The sequence below is a fragment of the Athalia rosae genome, chromosome 1 (assembly GCF_917208135.1).
Source record: "Athalia rosae chromosome 1, iyAthRosa1.1, whole genome shotgun sequence".
NCBI lineage: Eukaryota > Metazoa > Arthropoda > Insecta > Hymenoptera > Athaliidae > Athalia > Athalia rosae.
The window spans coordinates 6844224-6865388 of NC_064026.1; the positions used below are offsets into that span (position 1 = coordinate 6844224).

The window sequence follows — 21165 nt, forward strand, 5'->3', positions numbered from 1 at the left end:
CCGATTTACCTTTGATACAGTTATCTCGAAATAATCACAATTCAAAAGGGTTAAGTAGATAAGAGGATTACACGGCTGATATGCATCACTGAAAAAGGCTGATCAAATGACGTCGTTAAACAAGTTTAATTTTTTCACAAAGCAACGTAAAGTGTTTTGGTGATGAGAAAGAATCCGATAACAATTTTTACGTACCGACGAGTCGTAAGAATTTTGTGTTCTCTTATAACTCAAAATATCTTATTGATATTTTTGTCTGATGATTACTTGATTGATAAATCTATACAGGGAAAAATAAATTCGTCTTTAGATTCGAATTCCTGAGTTCAAAATACAGGCGTTGATCAAAAATTTGTGTAGGTAGACGTGGCCAACCAGTCGCACGAAAAATTTGGAGAAAACTTGAATTTTCAGTTAGGAATTGGAGAAAAAAAGAAGAGATAAAAAAAATGGTAGCACACACAATGCCCTGATATGCTTTAAATTAACGCAAAGTCCTTCATAGGCAGCGGTATTTTAATTTGAATCTAACTGTTGCCTTCCACAGATATGAGCGCCCGGATAGCTCAGTCGGTAGAGCATCAGACTTTTAATCTGAGGGTCCAGGGTTCAAGTCCCTGTTCGGGCGGTGAAATTTTTTATTCCTTCTCGAATTATTTCTGTGTTCAATTGATCATGAGGGGCAAACGCACGCTGCACATCTGTTTTTCAAATTTAGACTTTCGAATCTTTTGGTAAAGTTAATCTGATAATAAATTGGAGCAACAAAATACCGATGATTTGTAATCGCTTTAAATTATTTATTTGTTCGTTCTTATATTGGTTGGTACAGTAAGAAACTTAATAAGTTGTAAATTAATAAGCACCACAAAGCCTTACAATAATAAGGAATAATTGATAAACTAAAGGGCAAACGAATTTTTTCAAAGACGATGCAAAAATTCCTTCAATTGGAATACACAGGTAGGTATATCTCTCGGTCAAGGCGAGAAATCAATTCGCTAAATAATTATTATCAAATATAACTAGTCTAGAAGTTACAAGATTGTAATAATAATGATATGGTCTTACTAACGGTAATACGAGTAAATTAATCAGTATAGATATATGAATATATTTCAACAATGAATCACAAAAAAACCGTAGGAAAAAAGATATTTCAGAATGAATTTCAGGTGATTCTTATTCGGTTTATAGTTGTGTTGATCGATAGTTTTTATTCATTTTTCAGTAAGTGCCGTCTACTTCAGGCAATACTAATATCAATAATTTTATCCGCAGGAAATATTCTAAATCTACGAAAAATTTCATCTTCTGTTCGTATTCGTAGGTACGTCATTGTTACACCACTTTGATTTATGTCTAATACATATAGAATTCATTGAGGCGTTCAAAATCTGCCTATAAATTTACACCTAAATTCTCTTATAGTACAATACGAGGTGATCGTAGTTTTCTCTTTTCTGGTTATAGATCCCGACAAACGAATTATCCATGAACAAAAACGAATTCTGAAAGCAACCCAATTCGAATCATGTATTCATATACTCGTTATATTCAACATAATTCACGCACGCCGTATTTCTGTACCGCGTGAGTTTTTAATTTTTTTTCGCATTCGATATAATCTTATTTACAGTCAGGTCAGTGAATCAATTGCAAATAATCGTGAGAATACTCGAATCGAGTGACATCGTTCGAACGCAATAGTTTCCGTGCCAGTTCATTGGATAATAAATCAGTGATCAACGATGCAAGATGATCGTAATTTGCCGTGTCATCAATTGAGATGAGCTCAAGAAACAGCTAGAAAATAGGTAAATTTTTTTTCAATAATTTACCAACTTATTATGATATAGGCTGCCGCAAAAAATGCGAATACATGCGGTGATAGAAATAAAAATTTAGTGTATATAGATATTTTTTAGATTGTAACACTCTAAAAAATTTATTTTGTTTGATCCAGGCCAATTCGTCGAATGAAGGCCTATCTAATTCAACAAACAGGTATTAGGTATTCCGAACCGATTACAAGGTACATTCAATATTATCTAATTGGTATAATTAATAATAATTATTATGTCGTACACAGATTTATCTCACTGTGTCAACTATCAATAAAGTTTTAAAACATTAACGACAATTTAGAATATATTCACTACATTGCATCTAAAATCTGTTTAATACCATCAATAATATTACTATTATTATGTATTAGGAAAGAGTATTTATTTACTTTTTTTTTCTCCGATTAATCATTTAATTTATTCCTTCATTCATTTAATTATTCATTTATTTATTTGTATAGTAATTTTACTCATTCATTCGTTTAATAACTATTTTCTGTATTTTTTTATTTAACTTTTTCTTGGTATAGTGGTGTTATCCAGCGCCCGTTTTACAGTTCATTATTCATTATTTTATGCCTCAAGAACGACAATTCTGAACATTAAAATACTTGGTCGTTACGAGGGGGAGAGGTATTCCATACGACTATAGTATAAATCATATCGGAGGTTTTAATTACCTGGGGTTGCGACGATCAAGCTTCAGAAGACAAATATTCAGCCTGAGAAGGAGCAAAAAACACAAAAATATTGCGACACCGAGTCCATCAGCTACTTTATTACTTATGGGTAAAGCGTCTAAGGACCCGCGATCTGAAAACAGGTCACATCCGTTTGACCTACTAAGGTTGTCAGAATAGCCTGTCGAATACTCGATTGATACTTCTTGAGTCTGTGAAATTCTACCCACCGCAGTTTTGCAGGGGCGTAGGCCGACGTAAATCGAGGGGCTGGTATTCGTATTCATGTTACCTACATGTCTTTCAAGGATTCGAAGATTTCCATTATCTAATATTATCAACAGGGAACATTTAGACTCTGACGTTGCGTCATTCTCCAGGGTCGTTCCACTTTGCCTCTTCCGCTATTCGATCGAAGCAGTCAGAAAGGAACGTATACTGCGAATGGTAAATGTAACGATATTCATTAGATGTGGTTCGATCGAACGAATAATTCTAAGGAGTGTGATTATAATGCTCACATAAGGCGTGAAGACTTTTAGCCAACGTGGTGGTCTGTTGTCCGGTCGAGTATACTGAAAACAGAATGCCATGCTTTCCTCATCAACTCCCCAGCGCGCTATGGAATTCCATTGGAATTCCACGACCTGGGATTCAAGGATACCATCTTCTTTACACGCATGTAATTTGAACGCTGCTGCACCAACAGCTGCAACTACATGTCCTTCTTTACGCGAATCGCATGCACAATGAGGAAACACGACATCCCCGTAGCCATTCAATTCGCGCGCAAGTTTCAAATACTGAAATATAAGATATGAGATTACGAGATTTCCAAATATTTTTGCGGGTATAAAGTTCAACTTTTGAACACCACGCTTACCTCATGCTTTCTCGAAGCATCCTGAAGAGCTTTCAATTGGTACAATCTTTCCCCGGCACTAATATGTCCTCTATTCACCTCGTCCACCGCCTGCCAAAAGATCCAAGTCAGCGCTTGCTCGCTCAATGGTCTCGACAGTGTGAACAACCACCTTCGAATTGCCAAGCACGTTGCACTGGCTGTCGAGTAATTTTGAATGTACAAAGTATGTGGATGCTCGTGAGGTTGAAGTTTTCGTTCTGAAATTATCAAAATGTTCAAGGTAATTTGAGTTTCAATAGAACAACGCCCGAACACGAAATTACGATGAAAATTAACATCACTCAAACCCCTCACCGAAATTGTACTCGACTATTTCGAATAGGTAGAAATACTTTGCTGTATCGGTGTCGAGTCCGACTCTACAGCATACCGCGTCGTAGACATCCCTCGCACTTGCCGCCTTGGCTACGGTCACCGTGACAACTTCTCGATCGGGTAAAAGTACCTTGAGGTCGACGGCGGGGCCTTGGTCACCGTCTTCCTCAAGCCTATCCGTCAGGAACTCCTGCATAGCATCGCTTTCCGCTATCACACGTACAGCGCATACCTTTTCCAAATACTGTTCTAAACCACGTCGCCTGCCGTCCAATTGCTGCTCGCTTAGCCTGTTGGAAGACGAAAATCATAGAGGTTCCGAAGGGCGTGACGATATCCGCTTATTATCAATCATGGCTATACACAAAAATCAGATAGGAAAGATCGATTCCTGACGAGAATCTGATTTCACGGCTATTTGATGCCTGCCGGATATAATGGAGCGTCGATCAAACGGCGGATGAACTTACTGGAAGGGCCATTTCCCCGGTAGTTTTGGGAAATTGAATCCGATGAATTCTTTTTTCAGAGCCATGTGAAGTGCTGCGAATTCTCGATACCGCCTTGAGCACAAATGTCTGCCGGCCATGTGGACATTGAAGACGACAAATCTCTCGTGTTTTCGTTCTCGCACATGATAGTCCGGTACGCTGATAGGCAAGGATCTCTTTTCGCTGTAGTCGACCGATCCGTAGCTGAAAGAGGATTAATATCGTATAAGGATAACGCGCTTGGTGTGCGCGTCTTTCAGAGATAACAACAGCGTCTCCCAAAACGGATTTATATTACATCGTTCAGACAGCGCGCGTTTCTGCAGAATAATATAAACTCAAAGAATTTAACTTACGTCCTTGTAGATTAAGTCCAGGATATAAATACAAATATAAAAAAGTTAATCGGGTTTCTCCAGGGATGCTGCACGCGGCAGCAAACTGACGCGTTTGTACAACAGTATACGAGGACAAGAGATGAGCAAACAAAGTAAGAAGAAGTATATAAGAGGATTTGAAATGTGTATGTAGCTTTGTTATGCACACACACACACAGAGGGGTATTATACTTTTCATTTTCAGTAGAGGACTCACCTTAAGTCCTCTATGGGTTCCAGTCGCTCAGCTTCCTGAGGAGTGACCGAGATTACCGTCAGGGTAAGAACGTCACCCCCGGACTTTATCAAATCAACTACTTGTTTGTGGGTTGCACCTTCAACGTTTACATTGTTTCTGCAATCAGATGAAAAAACCTTCGAGTTATAACGGGCATCGTCGGTATCTACCGAATATGCGACGGACATGAGTAACCGTCAGCTCTCTATTCTTGTCTATTTTGGCAAGAATGATAATCGAATGGGTTTACCCTTGATTAGCCCATAGCTTTCCTAGTCAAATATAATAAACTTGAAGCCGAGAGTATTTCGGAAAATTAGTTGAACCAATCGATCGGTTTTATATAGTCCCCAACGGTCAATGTGAGATAAATCGAACCGGTACATAATATCCACAGTATAAGAATGCGTCATACGTTCGTCCGGTTATAACTCTGGCGCGAGATGTAACTTGATTTTTCGAATCACAAGTTATTCCCAGAGGTAAACGAAACTAAAAAACGTAAACGTTGGATCATTTTTCTTACACACAAACCGTCAATCAATAGTTCACGAATTAAATTGTACCGATTCAATTATTTATAGTACATTAATGTTAAAACCTGTTCCAGGCCAAGTTCTCAATTTTTCCGTCTATTTTTATCATCGTATCTATTTTTCGTCTCGAATATATCAAGTTATAGTATACCACCGCGAATAGGTGTGCAGTTTCTATTCGATGTACCTTCTGAAATCTGTCTCAACACGAAAAGGAGCGTGTGGAATTTTTATGTCGAGCTTCGCTCGGGGGCAGATTTTAAATTCTTCTCAAATTATACGTACATAATTTTTGGATATAATATATGTAAGATCGTGATTTTTTTTTTTTATTTTTTTTCCAATCGCGTTACTCAATCTGACGACGTGACTTCATAAGTGAGAGAGTTCAACTTCAGAATTGAATAGTAAGCAGCTCTGCGGTAGGAGATGATTGGGCACCGCGGATTACTTCACGACTCAATAAGTCGAGATTGAATGTACAAGTTTTTCTTTCCTTTTTTTTTCTCCAACTTTATTTACTATATATATATATATATATGTCGAAAGTACGATCTCATCTTGTAACGTGGTCTGAATGTTCGGATTGAATTTCAAAAAGTATATCATAACTAATGAGTGGAATGAATTATTTTATGTACGAAGAAACATGACTAGATGATCGATAGTTTAAATATTTTTACAGCTATAATTATTAACCTCGAAGAGCTCGATTCAACTGCGCGCGATCAAGTGCTCGCTTCTCCGATATGGATATTATAATGTTCCAATTGAAACGAGCGGACGTAATTTCTTTTCCATAAAATACTCAATTAGGAGTTTCATCAGCAAAATTTATCCATCTATACGCATAGTGATAATTACAAAAAAATTGGTGGCCTATTACAAGCGAACAACAGCGCATCATAACTCGAGGTTACGCGCGATAAGATAACAAATGGATTTAAAAGCAACTTCGAAATTAATTTAGTAATTAAGGCTTATAGTTGTATCTTTTTTTTCATTTCCTAAATAGGATGTGATGGTTATTAGGTATGCTCCGATACTTGACGCTTTGTTGAACAAAATTTCTGATTTCACAACTGTACAATCTTTTTCTTTTTTACAGGCATCACCTGCGTACACATATGCGTAAATGCGGTGATTTGTCATATTTTTCGTGAAAAAAAAAAATCTGTAAGAGATAAATTGATAACCTGAGTAATATTTAAAGAAGAAAAAAAAATACAAGCGATATGAATTAAAGATGAGCTGACTTTTATAAAGCCGCAAAATAAATATACTGGTGAGGGAAAGTGGTGGGATGTTCCCTGGGATACGTTTCTCTATTATTGCAGTTGGCTGATCGAACATACAATATGGTTATCGCAAATATAGAATTTTTTATTCGCTACGACGCATAAATTATGCCTGTACGAATGCTGTATACATATTTACAATTTCGTATCACGACAATCCCAATTTTGGATTCGCTGTAAAGGCATGTCGATCAACGGTAACGGATCTACGGGGCTGCGTTTCATGACGTACACATTAATGGATATACCTACTCACCCATCAGAAATCACGTCAAGTTGGAAATTTCCGTTGGTGGTATCCAACCGCGGTAATCGTCGTTTATTTTTCGACCAGTCGTACTGAACCGCAGTAACGTGACAGGACAACATTTTGCCTAGTTTATTTGGCTATTTGCTGTAATATCACGCGATTAAAATAAAGGGGGTTCATCGGATAATTTTTAGAAAGGCGTTAATTCGATATCGCGCTCCGCACAATACTCCGAACTTCGCAAACTGCAGCTGCATACGTGTCAATAACAGATTAGAGTCGATAGACGTAAACCGCAGGTATACATATACGTACTACTATATCGCGATAACCGAACATCTCGCGATTGACTCAAAATCGGATGGAAATTTAATCGAATAACTTCGACAACTAAGTTTTCACCTGTACATATGTAAGTTCATATGTCATAGGTATATACGTACGCGAGCTACATGTCATTATAGAATAGTTTGATAACACACGCGAAGAATATATAATTCATAGCAAAGTATATATCACGAGAAACCCAAATCGAATGAGATGAATTACAGAGTTCAAAACAAACGAGAAAAAGATCCTGCCTCCTCAGTTTTCCGATACATCGCTCGAGGATCAAACGAATTCATCAAACGAAATCAAAATGAAAGAAAGAAGCGAACGACACATAATCAAACACCCCGTATATGCTTTTATTTCTATCAACTAAATTTGGGTGAGATGTAATTCAGTTCAGAAATCGTAGTCCTCGTCAGCTTTCAAGTGTTTCCATTTGAGAATTCTCAAAGAAGTGCAGGCGCCATCATTTGTAATTTTCATTTTTTTTCATCACAGATTAACAAGGAATACGACGAAACAAAATCTCTTGATTTTTTTTCCAACGCCTAATACGAAAATGCCAAATTGCAATTCCAGGTTTCTATCAAGTCTTTCCGATAACTGGTCAAGAACTTGCGCAATATTCTGCACACGTACGATTAAAACGGTCTTATGATAACGGTAAACCGAAAATTTATGTCACTCTGACACTTATTTGAAAAAAAAAAAACTTTCAAATACAAACATTAACTTATCATGTAAATTGATTCGACGGTAAATTTTGAAAAATTCACTTCGTCGTTTGGGAGATAAATTTATGTAGAAATGAAGAAAGAAAAAAACAAATTCTTATCTACACGGGATAAAAACTGTTGTCAGAAAAATTTGTCGTGGTAGCTGCAGGATAAAATAAATGCGATATGTATAAATTTAGGGTTAAAGTTTTCCCCACTATACACGCGCGACGTATAGATCCGACGACTTTGAACGCAACTGGAGGCGGCAGCTGGTTCCCAGGATCAGTTTTCTTGGCGACACGAGAATACCGTCTCCAAGTCAGTCGAGTATCACAAACTCTTTTTATTCAAGATATTTTGCCAATCGAAGGGGAGACCAAACGTTCGTTTCGAAGGCCTCGCTCTCAGCTACCGCCGACGAGCACATTGGATTCCGATAGTGAAAGCTATTCCCCGATTGGCTGGCGAAGGAGGCGCGGTTCGAAAGAATTTCAAATAAAATAACAAAATCATCATCATTTCGACGACCCGTGACGTATCATAAGGGTGGTGGGAGAACCTCACGTCGCCGACAACACATTCACATGCACAACGTTCATTATATATTTTACGTGCTGTGCCCACACGTACACGATATTATGTATAATGTATTTTTACGTTCGCTCCGTCGCGCACTTTTCGAAACTTTTCCCCGCGCGGCTGGAGGTCAGTCTAAGGTCGGAAGGTTGCGGACCCATAATGAAGAAAAAGAAATTCAAAAGATCTTCTGCAAAGTTTCGATACTTGTTTTTTTTTTACCTTCAACGTGGTGGTTTTAAATGTGGATAAATTAGGAATCACGGTTGCAACGAGTGATCGCCGAATCTCCACGAAAGTATACACATAATTCGATGATATAAGGAAGAGACGTCACTTGACTTTACAATTTTGCGTAAGATCTTTTTCTCTAAAGGGATTCTCATGTGCCCTTGAAAGAAGCCGACATCCTGCAAGGTGGATCGTTTGGATGTTAAAAAGGTTTCGCACAAACAATATTATACGTTAATATTGAAGTGGACGCGCGAATAATGTCGGATAGAAATTATTTTGAAAAAAATGGAAACCTTAAAATTTTTAATTACACGAAGTTTCTCACGTTGTATCTCGATCGTACGAAATGCAACACCCTGTATAGAATAACTGAACAAGTGTTTCATACACATAACATACACCCATATACCGGCGTGGAAACCTGTAAAGTGATTGTAAGCCGGTAAAAATACTTCGTGCATCGTCGTTCGAGCGTTAAGATCCCCGCGGCCGAAGGGTGCGTATAAATGTACCTGTACACGATGTGGGTAGGTACGTACCTATCCCTCAGGTCTCGTCGCTTCGGTTTCGCATACTTGACATTTTGTGCGATACCCTCGGTAGAGTTTCGGTTTCAGAAACAGTCGGTCTTGATCCGGACGACTCGAGTAATTGCACATTCGTGCGCGTGAATGAAAATCTCTCGGTATTTCTGAATTTATCCGAATAATGGCGTTGGCGGAGAGAAATTGTCCAATGCGACCCGGAGCTTTTGAGAATATATTATAGAACAACGTGATTTGTAGTCGGTTGCCTAATTATACCGGCGCAGCTTAACGAGAAGCCTTAACCCTTGGCGAAGGTAATAATTACGTAATCAGCGCCCTGTTAGCGATCACCCGTGTGCACCGAGTAAAGTTTTCGAGGCTAAGATGCCGCGGCGAGAATTTGACCCGGAAACTACAAGGACCTACCGCGGCTGCAACGGTGGTCGCGATGATGCAGGGGCTAATTAAGGAGAGCGGAAAATGCAAAAGTTAAAATTGCCGCGGCTGCACTCCGCATTGATCACATATACGACTCGCGTATTATCTAATATCCATGTGAAATGTAAATATTTTTGAATCGTATGGAACATCTCGCCTCGCAAAAGCCATTTAGAAAATTTATGCGGAAGAAAAAATTAGGAATTTTCTAACGAGGTATTGTAGCAGAGGGAAAAAAATTCGATGTCACAATCTTTCGGAAATTATTATCATATCATTTCGCACGTACAGAATTATTGGAGTGCGGTATACATTATGCACCGTGTATGCAATGATGATGGACGATATCCTTTTGATCCTGAGATAACGTTGTGTGAGCCAAACGTTTATTTCCTCAATATTTTCCGCAGTATAGCACACCGTGTAAAGTGTACATCAGTTTCTCGTTTCCTGTTATACTATACCGTGGGTGGATATATAAACGCTTCAGCGAGTTTTATCTTTGAAACGACAGCCGAATCGACCCGATTTCTGCTACATACGATATTGTACTCGCGTCTACATCGCAAGTGTGTAATATTATTGCATATTCAGGGAAACGTGGGGGAGAATGGGGTATCCCGAAAATTTCGTAGAATTTTTTTTAAAATGATCGAGGAGGACCTCAAACATTATTTTGGATCAAAAATTTTTTCTATTCTTTTCTTCATAGATTCTTCAAGTGCCCCGTATCCACATCAGGCGCGATTGGAAAGCCACGATTCTTCTTATCCTGTGTGAAATCATTTATTCGTTCAGCGCCGCGCTACGAATAATTATTAAACTACGCGGAACAAAAACTATTCTACATTTAATTTAACGCGAGTCGGTAATTTACTTCCCTCGGAGATCGAGCGATATTACCATCGATTCGAATAAAAGTATCAACGATCAAGCTGCATGTCGCATTCGAAGCTCGCGGGAATCCCAATGTGGGAAAAACTTGATCAGTATCGCATGTCAGAGTCCAAAATACTTAAATGCATATATTTAAGTACAGTATACATATATAAACCGTCGTCAATTGGTCAAAAGAATAAAAAAACAATTTATCGAAAAATGAACCGCTACTATAAAACATTATCCATATGCACCGTCGCCGGGCAGATCGCCAGACCGTCGGCTCGATATATTGCAGACAGAATTTCAAAAGGAAATGATACATATTCACAGTGAAACGATTTTCACGTTACTGATTGCGAGTAAGCGATCGCGACAACTGCATCTTTTGACAACAGATTTTATTCCACTCTGTTTTTCCTTCTTTCTTCATCCCTTGTTACCGTTTAGTCTATATTCTGCAATCAATGGGGCACATGAGTATTGTGTAAGACATACACAGAGCGTGTGATCGATATCTTGACTCGGTAAAACGGTCGTTGACACGAATGCCGATGTGCCGTACTTGATTCTAATATACATATGTTACATGTAGGCTGTTCTTCAGCAATTATTACAGGAGACGAGTATACAACATCATCCAGTTGTTATCGTCGTCAGACACAGGAGCCTCACGTACATAAATTTTCGCGTGGGCGATTCATATGGGTACCACTGCAGGAGAAGCTTAGTACCAACAGATCGGATCAATTAAAGTCTTCTGGGAATTAGGTAGGTGATCAGAGTTTACTGTTGAAGAGACGAAGTCAATGACTGCAGCTGCTGGTCAATGAAATTCAAGACTCGCAGCAGTCGTGCGTGTATCCTCTGCGTAAACCTATCTCATCGTGCCTTATAAGTAAGGGTTTAAAATTACACAATTATAATCTCAATTTTCTATACTATATATATACTTATTTTCCCACCTCGATGAAACTCAATAAATATCCTTACGATCCTAACGCTGCGGCGTGTTATTTGCATACTTCTGTAGGATTACCGGTGAAAGTTTCCGCAGCGCAGTAAATTGAAACTACATAAACGGGTGTAAATTGCTCAAAGATCAAAGGTAAAGGCCCAAGGCCTCGAATTTATCCTGTGGGAAATAAAGGATCGTACCTACGCCCGGCTCGGGTTTCCATACACATGTATATGTATGTGAGCCTTTAATTAATAACGATGATTGCTTATCGGGAAAAATCTATAGGATCAGACAATGTGCTCCTATAGTCTTTCCCATGCTCTCTATACTTCCGAAGAAGTTGTATGGGGTGCTTCGGAATTAATTCTCGCGTTATTCATAACTTTTGTTCGTCTTCCATTGTAGTGGTACGAGGCGTGTACGGAGACGAGATATTAATTATATCACGCGACGTACATTATCCGACTTTCCACCCTTATAGATCAGTTTTACGCCCCCGAAGCCTGGCGCGGAAGGCTTTGCTAATATGTTACGTTTATCTATACGAAGTACCGCCGCCCATTTGTCGTTCGTTGTTGCACACTTGTGAAATCAAGGTGTATACGTGTGAAATATAAATACGGATAATATGTACGTACACACGATCCTTTATGATTGAGCTGTGCAGGCGCCGCTACTCGTCAGCCCTTAAAGCACCTCTCAAAAGACAAGACGGCGGTATTGTGTTGATCTAATAGTTAACTTGAAACGAACCATTGTTAACCGAGTACCTACAACGTATAGACATATACACTTGTTAGGCATTACATGTTTTACATTATATTGTACACACGCTTGAAAATCACTACCGCCTGCACTTTTGCGGAAGTTTCTTTCTACAATTTCTGTACGTATATCATACATGGGCGTACGTGTAACAAGTGAACTATTTTCTCACGTTTCGACTATTCTGTCATGTCTGTATTTTTGAGTACATTTTCGTGCGATTAATGTATACCTATGGGTAAATGTTTGAAAAATTTGTACATTGCAGACGAGGAAAGGTAAACTTTGTCTTCGTTTTTTTCTTCTTCTAATTTTCCCGACGACGGGAAATACCGGAACACAAGAAAGCTTTCAATATTCTCTGAAAAGAGCTTTTGGAGTGAGCGTACGACGCGACGCGAGGCGACTGCACAGGTGTGTGAAACGTGGAAATTACGAAAGAATTACTCGTGTGAACAAAGTTTTCCCCGATATAAAAAGCGAGCAGGTAACACATAGTCTGAAATAACGTCGCCCTGCAGGTGCTATACAACGTATGTGATTAACACTTTAATTAAACATATATACGAGTAAGATTTTTTTCGGCAATCATTGCAGATATGATTATGAATCATAGCACGAGTCAAAATTTGGGTACAAAGTAATTAGAGCGGTATATCTTTGACGACACGTAATTCATTAATTATAAGCGTATATGAATACACGCGGGCGGAGGAGATAAAATGAATAGAGGAGGATTTTTCCGCGACGTCATTTTATTAGAGGAAGAAACTGTGCCCTTGATCTGCACCGACGTCCGCTACGGTATAAAATGATTTATATCGAAATAGGTTTGATAATCAATCGACACGCGAAGAATCTTTACAAGTGACACTGCGTAATAATTACGTATATACATATATACATATGTGGCGCCATACGTTACGTACAAAATAGATACGTATTATACCTATGTGTAGGTATATAACGTAGTTTTCAATGTATAGCTGTGAATTAATTGACAAGGATATTTGATAACGCAGCATCAGGGCGGCGACTATAATTTCGCGTAAATTCTTTTTCAGTTCGATATAGATACCTGATATGGCGTACAGATGATGCTTCCTTTCATTCTTCGGGAGACAAATTTTTCAACTCCACTACAAACTCCTCAGTTTACCCTCGTGCTATCACCTCTCGCTTTTCATCGTCCATTTTTCTCGCATTTTTATAATATCGAAAATATAACACCGTGCTTCCCAGGGAAAATGGTTATCGTTATTCACGTTGACTCTTTATTCGATTATTATTGGCGCAGCAACACTTGTTACATCGAAACCAATACCGTGGGGTGGGTAATCCATATATTACGATATTCGTGTACGTAGGTACGTCCATATGCCGACAATTCGACAAATTCTACGGACGCCCAATCGTATTATGCGTAAACGTACGTACGGACCGTTGCTGACGACATTTATGACGGGCAACGTGATTGTGGCATGACCTGGATATCAATTAGATTAAAGGTTCCTACGTTGCTTGTCCGTTACCATGTTCCATATAAATCATCGCTTCACATACTGCTGCACCAGGAAAGGATCAACATGGTGAACACGACTATATATTGTTCCGTTTCACCGTACGGATACATTTATTTTTGCACGAGGTATAACTGCAATGACGGCGTTTACTACCTCTTCGATTGGCATGCCTAGATTAGGATACAATTTTTGCTGTCAAACAAAATAGTAAAATAAATGACTAGAACATCGGAGTGAATTTGTACAATTTCCAGCTGCCAATTGCATGGATTCTTTTTGGGAGAGTCAGAAGAAATGAGACTGACGTGTCAAAGCTGAAAAGAATTTAGAAAGAAATCGCTGCATACGCCCGTATACGGCGTGTGGTGCGATGAAGCTTCTTGGAGAGTCTCGTACATGATCCATCGATGTTTAAAGAGCTGATTAATTTTTGACAAACATGGCGCCGGTGTGATTGTTAATTATCTCGTACTGCAGTATAGGATAGTCCTATAATTATGCGTAGCCAGTTGAATTATAACCATATACATATGTGTATATATATATATATAAATGGAACACAGCATGGGAACAGCTGCTGTTATTCGCACGTATACACATAATCACTCACAGTTTGCAGTACATTGTCTGCTACTCTGCTGCAGTAGATATAGTATGTAGAGATCACACAGTGTTTGACTTGGCCCGTGTTTAAACGTTCGCAAGGTCATGGACCTCGGCAGCATCCGCGACGATCGACGACCGGTTTCTAGCTCCGATCTTCAAGACGGTAAATGCGGAATTAAATGGAGACGACCGTTTCAACCGACTAACTCAGTCAGTCAAAGGCTAGTGAACGGATCGATCTAAAATCGAAGAAATTCAAAATGAAAATGAAAGGGGAAAACTCATCAATTACAGTCTCCCTTTGTGCATTTTCTTCGGTTTGAATCGGTTTCATAATATGTCGTCGAATTCAACAAGATAATTTCACCGATTCAAGAATCAACATTTATACGTTCAACGGTTGAGGAATTTTCTTATCGGTAGAAAAATGATGTTAATGTTTCGGTTGTTCTAATAAAGCAGGTCACGACTGACTGAACATTGAGATTGATATTGTACATAACATTGTTGTACGTCGTAATTAGAGACGGCAGGAATTGTAGCGCTGATATGAGCAATGGCAATTTTTTTGCGATAATCATATCACGGTAATTTATACTTTTTAGGTGGCATCGAATGAATTTTTTCAATTTATTCAAACACAATATCGGTACCAACTTCCGGAGAGGGGATCACATCTGCGCGTAACAAAGACCGTAGTTTTGTTTCAAATACCTTAATTTGTCGTAATTAATATTCCATCTGGTAGAATTAGCATGATTTATGTGTTTATAAGGGGCTAATGACGATATTTTTATTGTATAATATTAAGAGTACGTATACGCCGCGCTTACGGCTTATTGCAGGCTGTTTGATGACCAACTTATTTCTCAGCTTACAAATTAAAGAGGCAAATTAGCGTAAGCCTACACAATCGTCGAGGTTATGACTGGGTCTTATTATTTTTCTTATGTTTAATTAGAAATTATAATGATAAAGAGAATTTCCGCAGGTAGAATTCTTAAATAGAAGTGCAGAGAAAGTAATCGACATAATGAGAACATATATATATATATATATAACTACGGATAAAAATAACAAAACGGAATATTCAGCAACGGCTGAGTGGAAATGATATTAAAAAAGTGATTTATTCGGTCAAAATTTCTCCGGATGTAATACAAGGTACGAAAATTCTCGTAAATTACGTGACTCCCCCACGTTACCAACTCTTTACGCGTATAGCATTAACTGTTAATTAATTGGTGGATATCACAGCCCCAAGATAAGGAGCGAATGACGAAGAGATTCCGCGGAAAAAGAAAATGAATAAAAAAAACTAACAAGTGGACTCACCGATTCCGTTGAAAAATTGAACATGTACATACGCGATGAAAATGTCAGGTTGCATCAAAATTTACGTAATTAGGTACTTCCTCCGACGAGCACATGTAATTTTTATACGATATGTGTTACAGACAAAATATCATCGCAATTGAATTCTTCTGGTAAAATGCAGATTGATAGTACAATGATACGAAGTTCGAGAGAAAGATTATACGGTTCAAATTAAGCCGATATAAAATTTCTGATGGAGTAATTTCGCGCGCGATGCGCAGATCCTATGCTTATGTACGAATACTAATCTATCCCAGGAATCTAAGCCATATTTTAGATTACAACTCGGATTACAACGACATTTTAAAAGTGATGATAATACGGTAAATCTGAACAGGTAAAACGAAAGAGCTGTTATACATTACGTACTACACCTATGTACGCGATACGTATACACGTGTGTTACAAGTCATATATATGAATAAATCGTAATATTACAGAGCGTGGAATACGATGGTCGTATTATGAGAAGTGAAACGATGAATAGATAGATAAACATACGAGTCTAGTTTACATGTTTTTAAACAACATATTTCGCGTTTGACGTACAAGCGGTCAGCTGTTTACGGTGTACGCTGTAACGTACGTACACCGGAAAAAAAAATTTCGCAAAATTGGTGGACCACTTTCAGGGTGTACCTACATGTCGATGGTGAAGGTGAAGGATTTTCACGCTGTTTCGTTCTGTCATTACCTATATCTCTTTCCGCGTTCGTGTCTTTCGTCTGAATTCTGACGTAGTAATGTAGAAAATAATTTCCTGGTACCAGAATCGCGACAATACTGATGATTAATAGCGGATTGATGGTAATTAAAAGTATGTACGTGAACACACATGTATATCACTCTCGCGCGACGTGCCGGATATTTATGCATCTGTTTGACCTAGACATTGGATTTAAAAATAAACCCATAATTTGATTACATAAATGGTTTCAAGTTTAAGGCTCACTAGAAGAGAAGTAAGCGAGATTATAATTCGCTATAAAATTATTTACAATGAAACTGACACAACAGCTACTCCTCGACTACATGAACTCCTTCAGATTTTTACCGCAGCAATCGAATTTTTTTTTCTGATTACAAGGCTCCCAACCCATGCACGTAGTAGCGAGTGTATTATCTTCAAATGAAATCAGATTATTCGCTCACAATCCAATGGTCATTGTTATGACTTATGACAATTCTCTTTTGTTGAGAATCTGAGTAGGTACTTCGCACTTCACAGAATGAAAACTAGATTCGTTGATGATTCGAAAATCACAGGTAATGTAACGGCGAAAACGTCGTGGTCACCCGTGTGTCATTATCCTCAGTTTTCACAAGGTATTTGTGCGTCAGGTAAGCGAAAAGAAGAAAAAATGCTACTCATTGTCAGGTTAGTGCTGAGGGTACAGAGAAAGCATAATTTTGCCACGGTTTATCGAGTATCAGGATAACGAGGTAACGAATTATTTTTCGAATCATGGTTACCCATCTGTTCATGTTCGGAATTTTCGATAACGGACGAAGTGACGGGGACCTGTTTTTTATCTGCAATGCACGCCGTATCGTATTACCTTGTACCACCGAGTTTGACAAGTAATCGGAAGATTGGCTGCGGAACTTTGTCAATATTGAATGGGCGATTCAACTTTCTTGTTGAAGTCAGTATTCCTATGACATTTGTAGAGATTGACGTATCAGTCCATTTATTGACAGAGCAGCGAAGTAATTGGATTCCTTGATGACGATTCATGGGAAGTTTGTTGTGCTCGCGTAAAGAAGGTGAAGAGAAGGATAAGGAAACTCGGAAGTGGTGTTGAATTTTATGGTGGCTCCTTAGAATTAAAACTGTACAGTACCTGCTACCTGCCAACTGTTACCTAGGTCTTTTCAGTAGGTGTTTCCGTTTTTTCGTCACGGCAAATTGAAATGACAGCGGATAGCGTCCTCCGTTCGAAAGACAAACAAACGCCGCAGTTTTGAGTATGCGCGTCGAAGTCTCAAATCGCATTAACAAATACGTACTCGACAGTATCGGACATGTATTCAAAATATGAAAACTTACACTTCGAGTATCCTGTCACCCTTTCGTACTCCGGCTTTTTCAGCAGCTCCTTGGGGTAGCACGGCGCTGACATGTTGTAGCGGCGCGTATAGTTCGCCGTTAATACTCCTCAGCTGTCCACCTTCGCTTACTTGACCACGCACGTTGAAACCGAAGCCTGTTTCAGTTTTGTATATCGAAACGCAACGCGGTCCCTGCGCGGAGGGATTTACTGAAGGACTAGGATGCTGTGGCACCCGCCCGTTGTTGATCATAGTCACTGTTGTATTCATACCGTCATCCCTCGTAGGCGGACACTGCACCTCCGACTCGCAGTCCGCCATCTTACTATCTGGCCACCCATTGACATTTCCGAGATTGTCTAGAGCGCCGTTGCGTCGATGGGAGCGAGAACCGAAGCTGGAGCAGCGACATCAACGGCGTTCAATAAGAATTTCAAGCATTCTTACCCCGGGAATACAAAAATCAAACCATTGAGAATATACTTTTGAAATTTATACTCGACATACTTCAATCATTGATCGCCTAATATTTACATTTTGAATTAAAATATGGACTAATATAAGGAGTGAATCATTTCCTTATCCAAATAAATGAAATTCTTAAATAATAATGACGTAAATCTATTTTCGTTTTGGGACTTTTCTGTTCCTATTTCGATTTTTAACATTCGTCACTTCGTAGAAATCACTTCCAATCTTCTTCCTTTTACTTGCTCGGTCTTTAGCTCTTTTCTGTTTACTAGTCAGCTTCTTTTCATTGGGATCAATATTTCTTTTTGTTCTTGGTTCTTCGGATATGCTGAATGTACCACTACTGGATACAGTTTTGGTTTCTACAATTTCGCTATCACTAGAATCGTACTCTTCTTCTACAACATCATACGCACTTTGCAGCAAGTTATCTTTCTCAATTACGTGACAATGCTTATCATATTCTACAGAACTATTTACCCCTGTGTCTTCTGCCACTACATCACTTTTTTTATTTACAGATGATGTTTCACTCGTTGTACCTTCTGTTTTTGAGTCACTTTCCTCTAGTTTTTCCTCTTTATCCTTAATTTCATCCTCATCCTCAACCTCATCCTCATCCTCATTCTCATCTTTGTCTCCATTCTCATCATCTGATTCAACAAGTTGGGATTCATCAGCAGATGTGACCAAATTCTTGCTTTCATTCCTATCACCATTAGCTGCATCTTCATTGGCATCTTCATTATCCTCTTTAGAGAACGATAATCCGATTCTAATTTTTGTAAAGTCCTGTACAACGTTAAGGCCAAGTTTGAAGGAGTCCTTAGCCTTCTTACTATCAGATTTGCTACCAGCTTCTGAAGTAGCATCTTCAGCATTCTCAGTTGGTTCTTCGACCTCAGGTGTTTCTTCAATGACCTTTTTAGGTAGAGGATTTTCAAATCCAACAGGTGGAACGAAGAATGGAAGTTTACCTCGCTGCCAATCATTGAGAACCATTCGTGCTACTATTCCTATATCAGGTTCTCCACCTTTAAGTAGTTTGCCTGTTCGATGAGCTAGTTTTTCTAGAAAATCTACATGGTCAGTCCACCCCTCCAGTTTATAGGTTTTACGCATGTACTCTGGCTTAACACGTTCTAGTACATGAGGAATATAATCCTCAGGGTTAGTTATGAGCTCCACTCTAACAACCCCCTTCAAAACTTTCTCAGTATCTGTTTCAGTTGAAGGGTATACTACACCAGGACAATCTATCAGATATATGCGCCGCATCAGAGTAATGTATTGCCAAACTTTAGTTTCTCCAGCAATTGGCGCAACTTTACACACTTTTTTAGATCTAAGGGTGTTTATTATTGAACTTTTTCCGGTGTTTGGGTAACCAATGAAGCCTACACTTATTTGTTTTTTATCACCATGCAGCTTGCCAAATTGTCGTAAAAGATTGATCAGAGAACCTTTTCCAAAGGGGTGGGTCAGTGAAGCATGAAAGGCCAGAGTAGGATATTCAGCACTCAATATCGCGACCCACCGCTGTGTAACCCAAGTCGGTACCAGATCAACTTTGTTCAATATAAAAATTAAATGCTTGTGGGTTTTTTCGGTTTTTAAATACTTTTCTACAGGCGGTGATCGAGTACCCATCGGATCCCTGGCATCCAAAATTTGAAGAATAACGTCTGAAGAATCAATTACTTTGTACAATTCATTCCAAATTCGCCTACTCTGACCTGCTGCCATCACCCAGTCTCTTTGAGCATCTCGCGTTCCGTCATAAGGTCTAATTAGATCGTAGTCTTTTGTGTCTTTCTCAGAGTTATATTTTTCCTCTTTTTCAATTGCATGCGTTTGCAGACTATCATATGAAGTCACAGTCAAATTTGGTTTCTTCCGAATCTTTTTAGGCCCGAATACATTTTGAAAGCTCTCAGTTTCTAGTAAATGTACTCGAGCATTTGCCGCTTTTTGCTGTAGTAAAGTAACAGGTAGCCGAGTTTGCTTCATCACCACCTGATACGGATCTTTGATGGCTGAGCCTAGCTCAGTTTGAAATTTCTGAAGGGCATTTTGAGAAATAACTCTTGTATTCCCAAACCACTTTTGGCTGGGCTCAACCCGAGATACCGTACCAGATGCGTGCCACCCCTGGAAAGGAGCTGGACTGATGATTTTACCAACCCTATTTCTCTTAGGTTTTGAATTCCTATACATCTGGAGCCGTTTGATGGTTGACTTTGTACGAGCTCTGGCTACTCCTTTCAGGCCTTCTGTTGATCGTTCAGGATTCATACTATGCCCAGATCTGTTGAATCCTTCTTTTCTTGGAGCCTTGCTCCCGGAGTGTGACTTTGCCATTTTGTCTGGAATAAAATTAGAGAAATTTTGAATGTTGAAATTGACAGGATAAATTCAATGGAGCTGAAAGAACGATTATTGATGGAGCTTCTCAAATTATGTAGAAGTGGATTCACTTGGGAAGCATGGTGTTAACCTCACAACGGAGTTCAATATAACCAGATGTCATTTCATGATGGTTTCGAAATTATTAGTACTTAATTGAAATTATAAAAGTTCGTGATTACCTGATTCAATTTAAGAATTTCTCGTTAAAAAATACACGGATTTTGTCACCGTAACGTGATTTCCAAATATTTAAATATCCACGCTGTTGTCCGCAAAACGTGGAGATCGTTTATGAAAAGTCTACTACTATTGGGTTGTCTACCAGTAGCCGCACTGAT

At 38.8% G+C, this 21165-nt stretch overlaps 2 protein-coding genes and 1 non-coding gene across 4 annotated transcripts; 1 reads left to right on the top strand and 2 right to left on the bottom strand.

The window, feature by feature from the left end:
* Window positions 1–555: 555 nt before the first annotated feature.
* On the top strand, window positions 556–628 carry Trnak-uuu. Its single transcript has one exon. It is a non-coding gene; the product is annotated as a tRNA-Lys (tRNA).
* Window positions 629–776: 148 nt separating this feature from the next.
* LOC105686114 (sorting nexin-27) lies at window positions 777–18284 on the bottom strand. Of its 2 annotated transcripts, none has more exons than XM_012400733.3 (7): window positions 17946–18284; window positions 4853–4990; window positions 4238–4462; window positions 3747–4057; window positions 3411–3649; window positions 3049–3330; window positions 777–2965 (listed from the first exon to the last, which is right to left on the bottom strand). In XM_012400733.3, exons 1-7 carry the CDS (start codon window positions 18266–18268, stop codon window positions 2897–2899), a joined length of 1587 nt encoding a protein of 528 aa, XP_012256156.1. In that variant the 5' UTR covers window positions 18269–18284; the 3' UTR covers window positions 777–2896. The 2 variants fall into 2 exon arrangements, with proteins under 2 accessions (XP_012256156.1, XP_012256157.1); XM_012400734.3 differs by lacking the exon at window positions 17946–18284 and adding an exon at window positions 6964–8318.
* Window positions 18285–18418: 134 nt separating this feature from the next.
* On the bottom strand, window positions 18419–21159 carry LOC105685957 (nucleolar GTP-binding protein 2). Its single transcript, XM_012400460.3, has 2 exons — window positions 21007–21159; window positions 18419–20784 (listed from the first exon to the last, which is right to left on the bottom strand). The coding sequence occupies exon 2, from the start codon at window positions 20777–20779 to the stop codon at window positions 18569–18571; it is 2211 nt and encodes a 736-aa protein (XP_012255883.2). The 5' UTR covers window positions 20780–20784; window positions 21007–21159; the 3' UTR covers window positions 18419–18568.
* Between the last annotated feature and the right edge of the window lie 6 nt (window positions 21160–21165).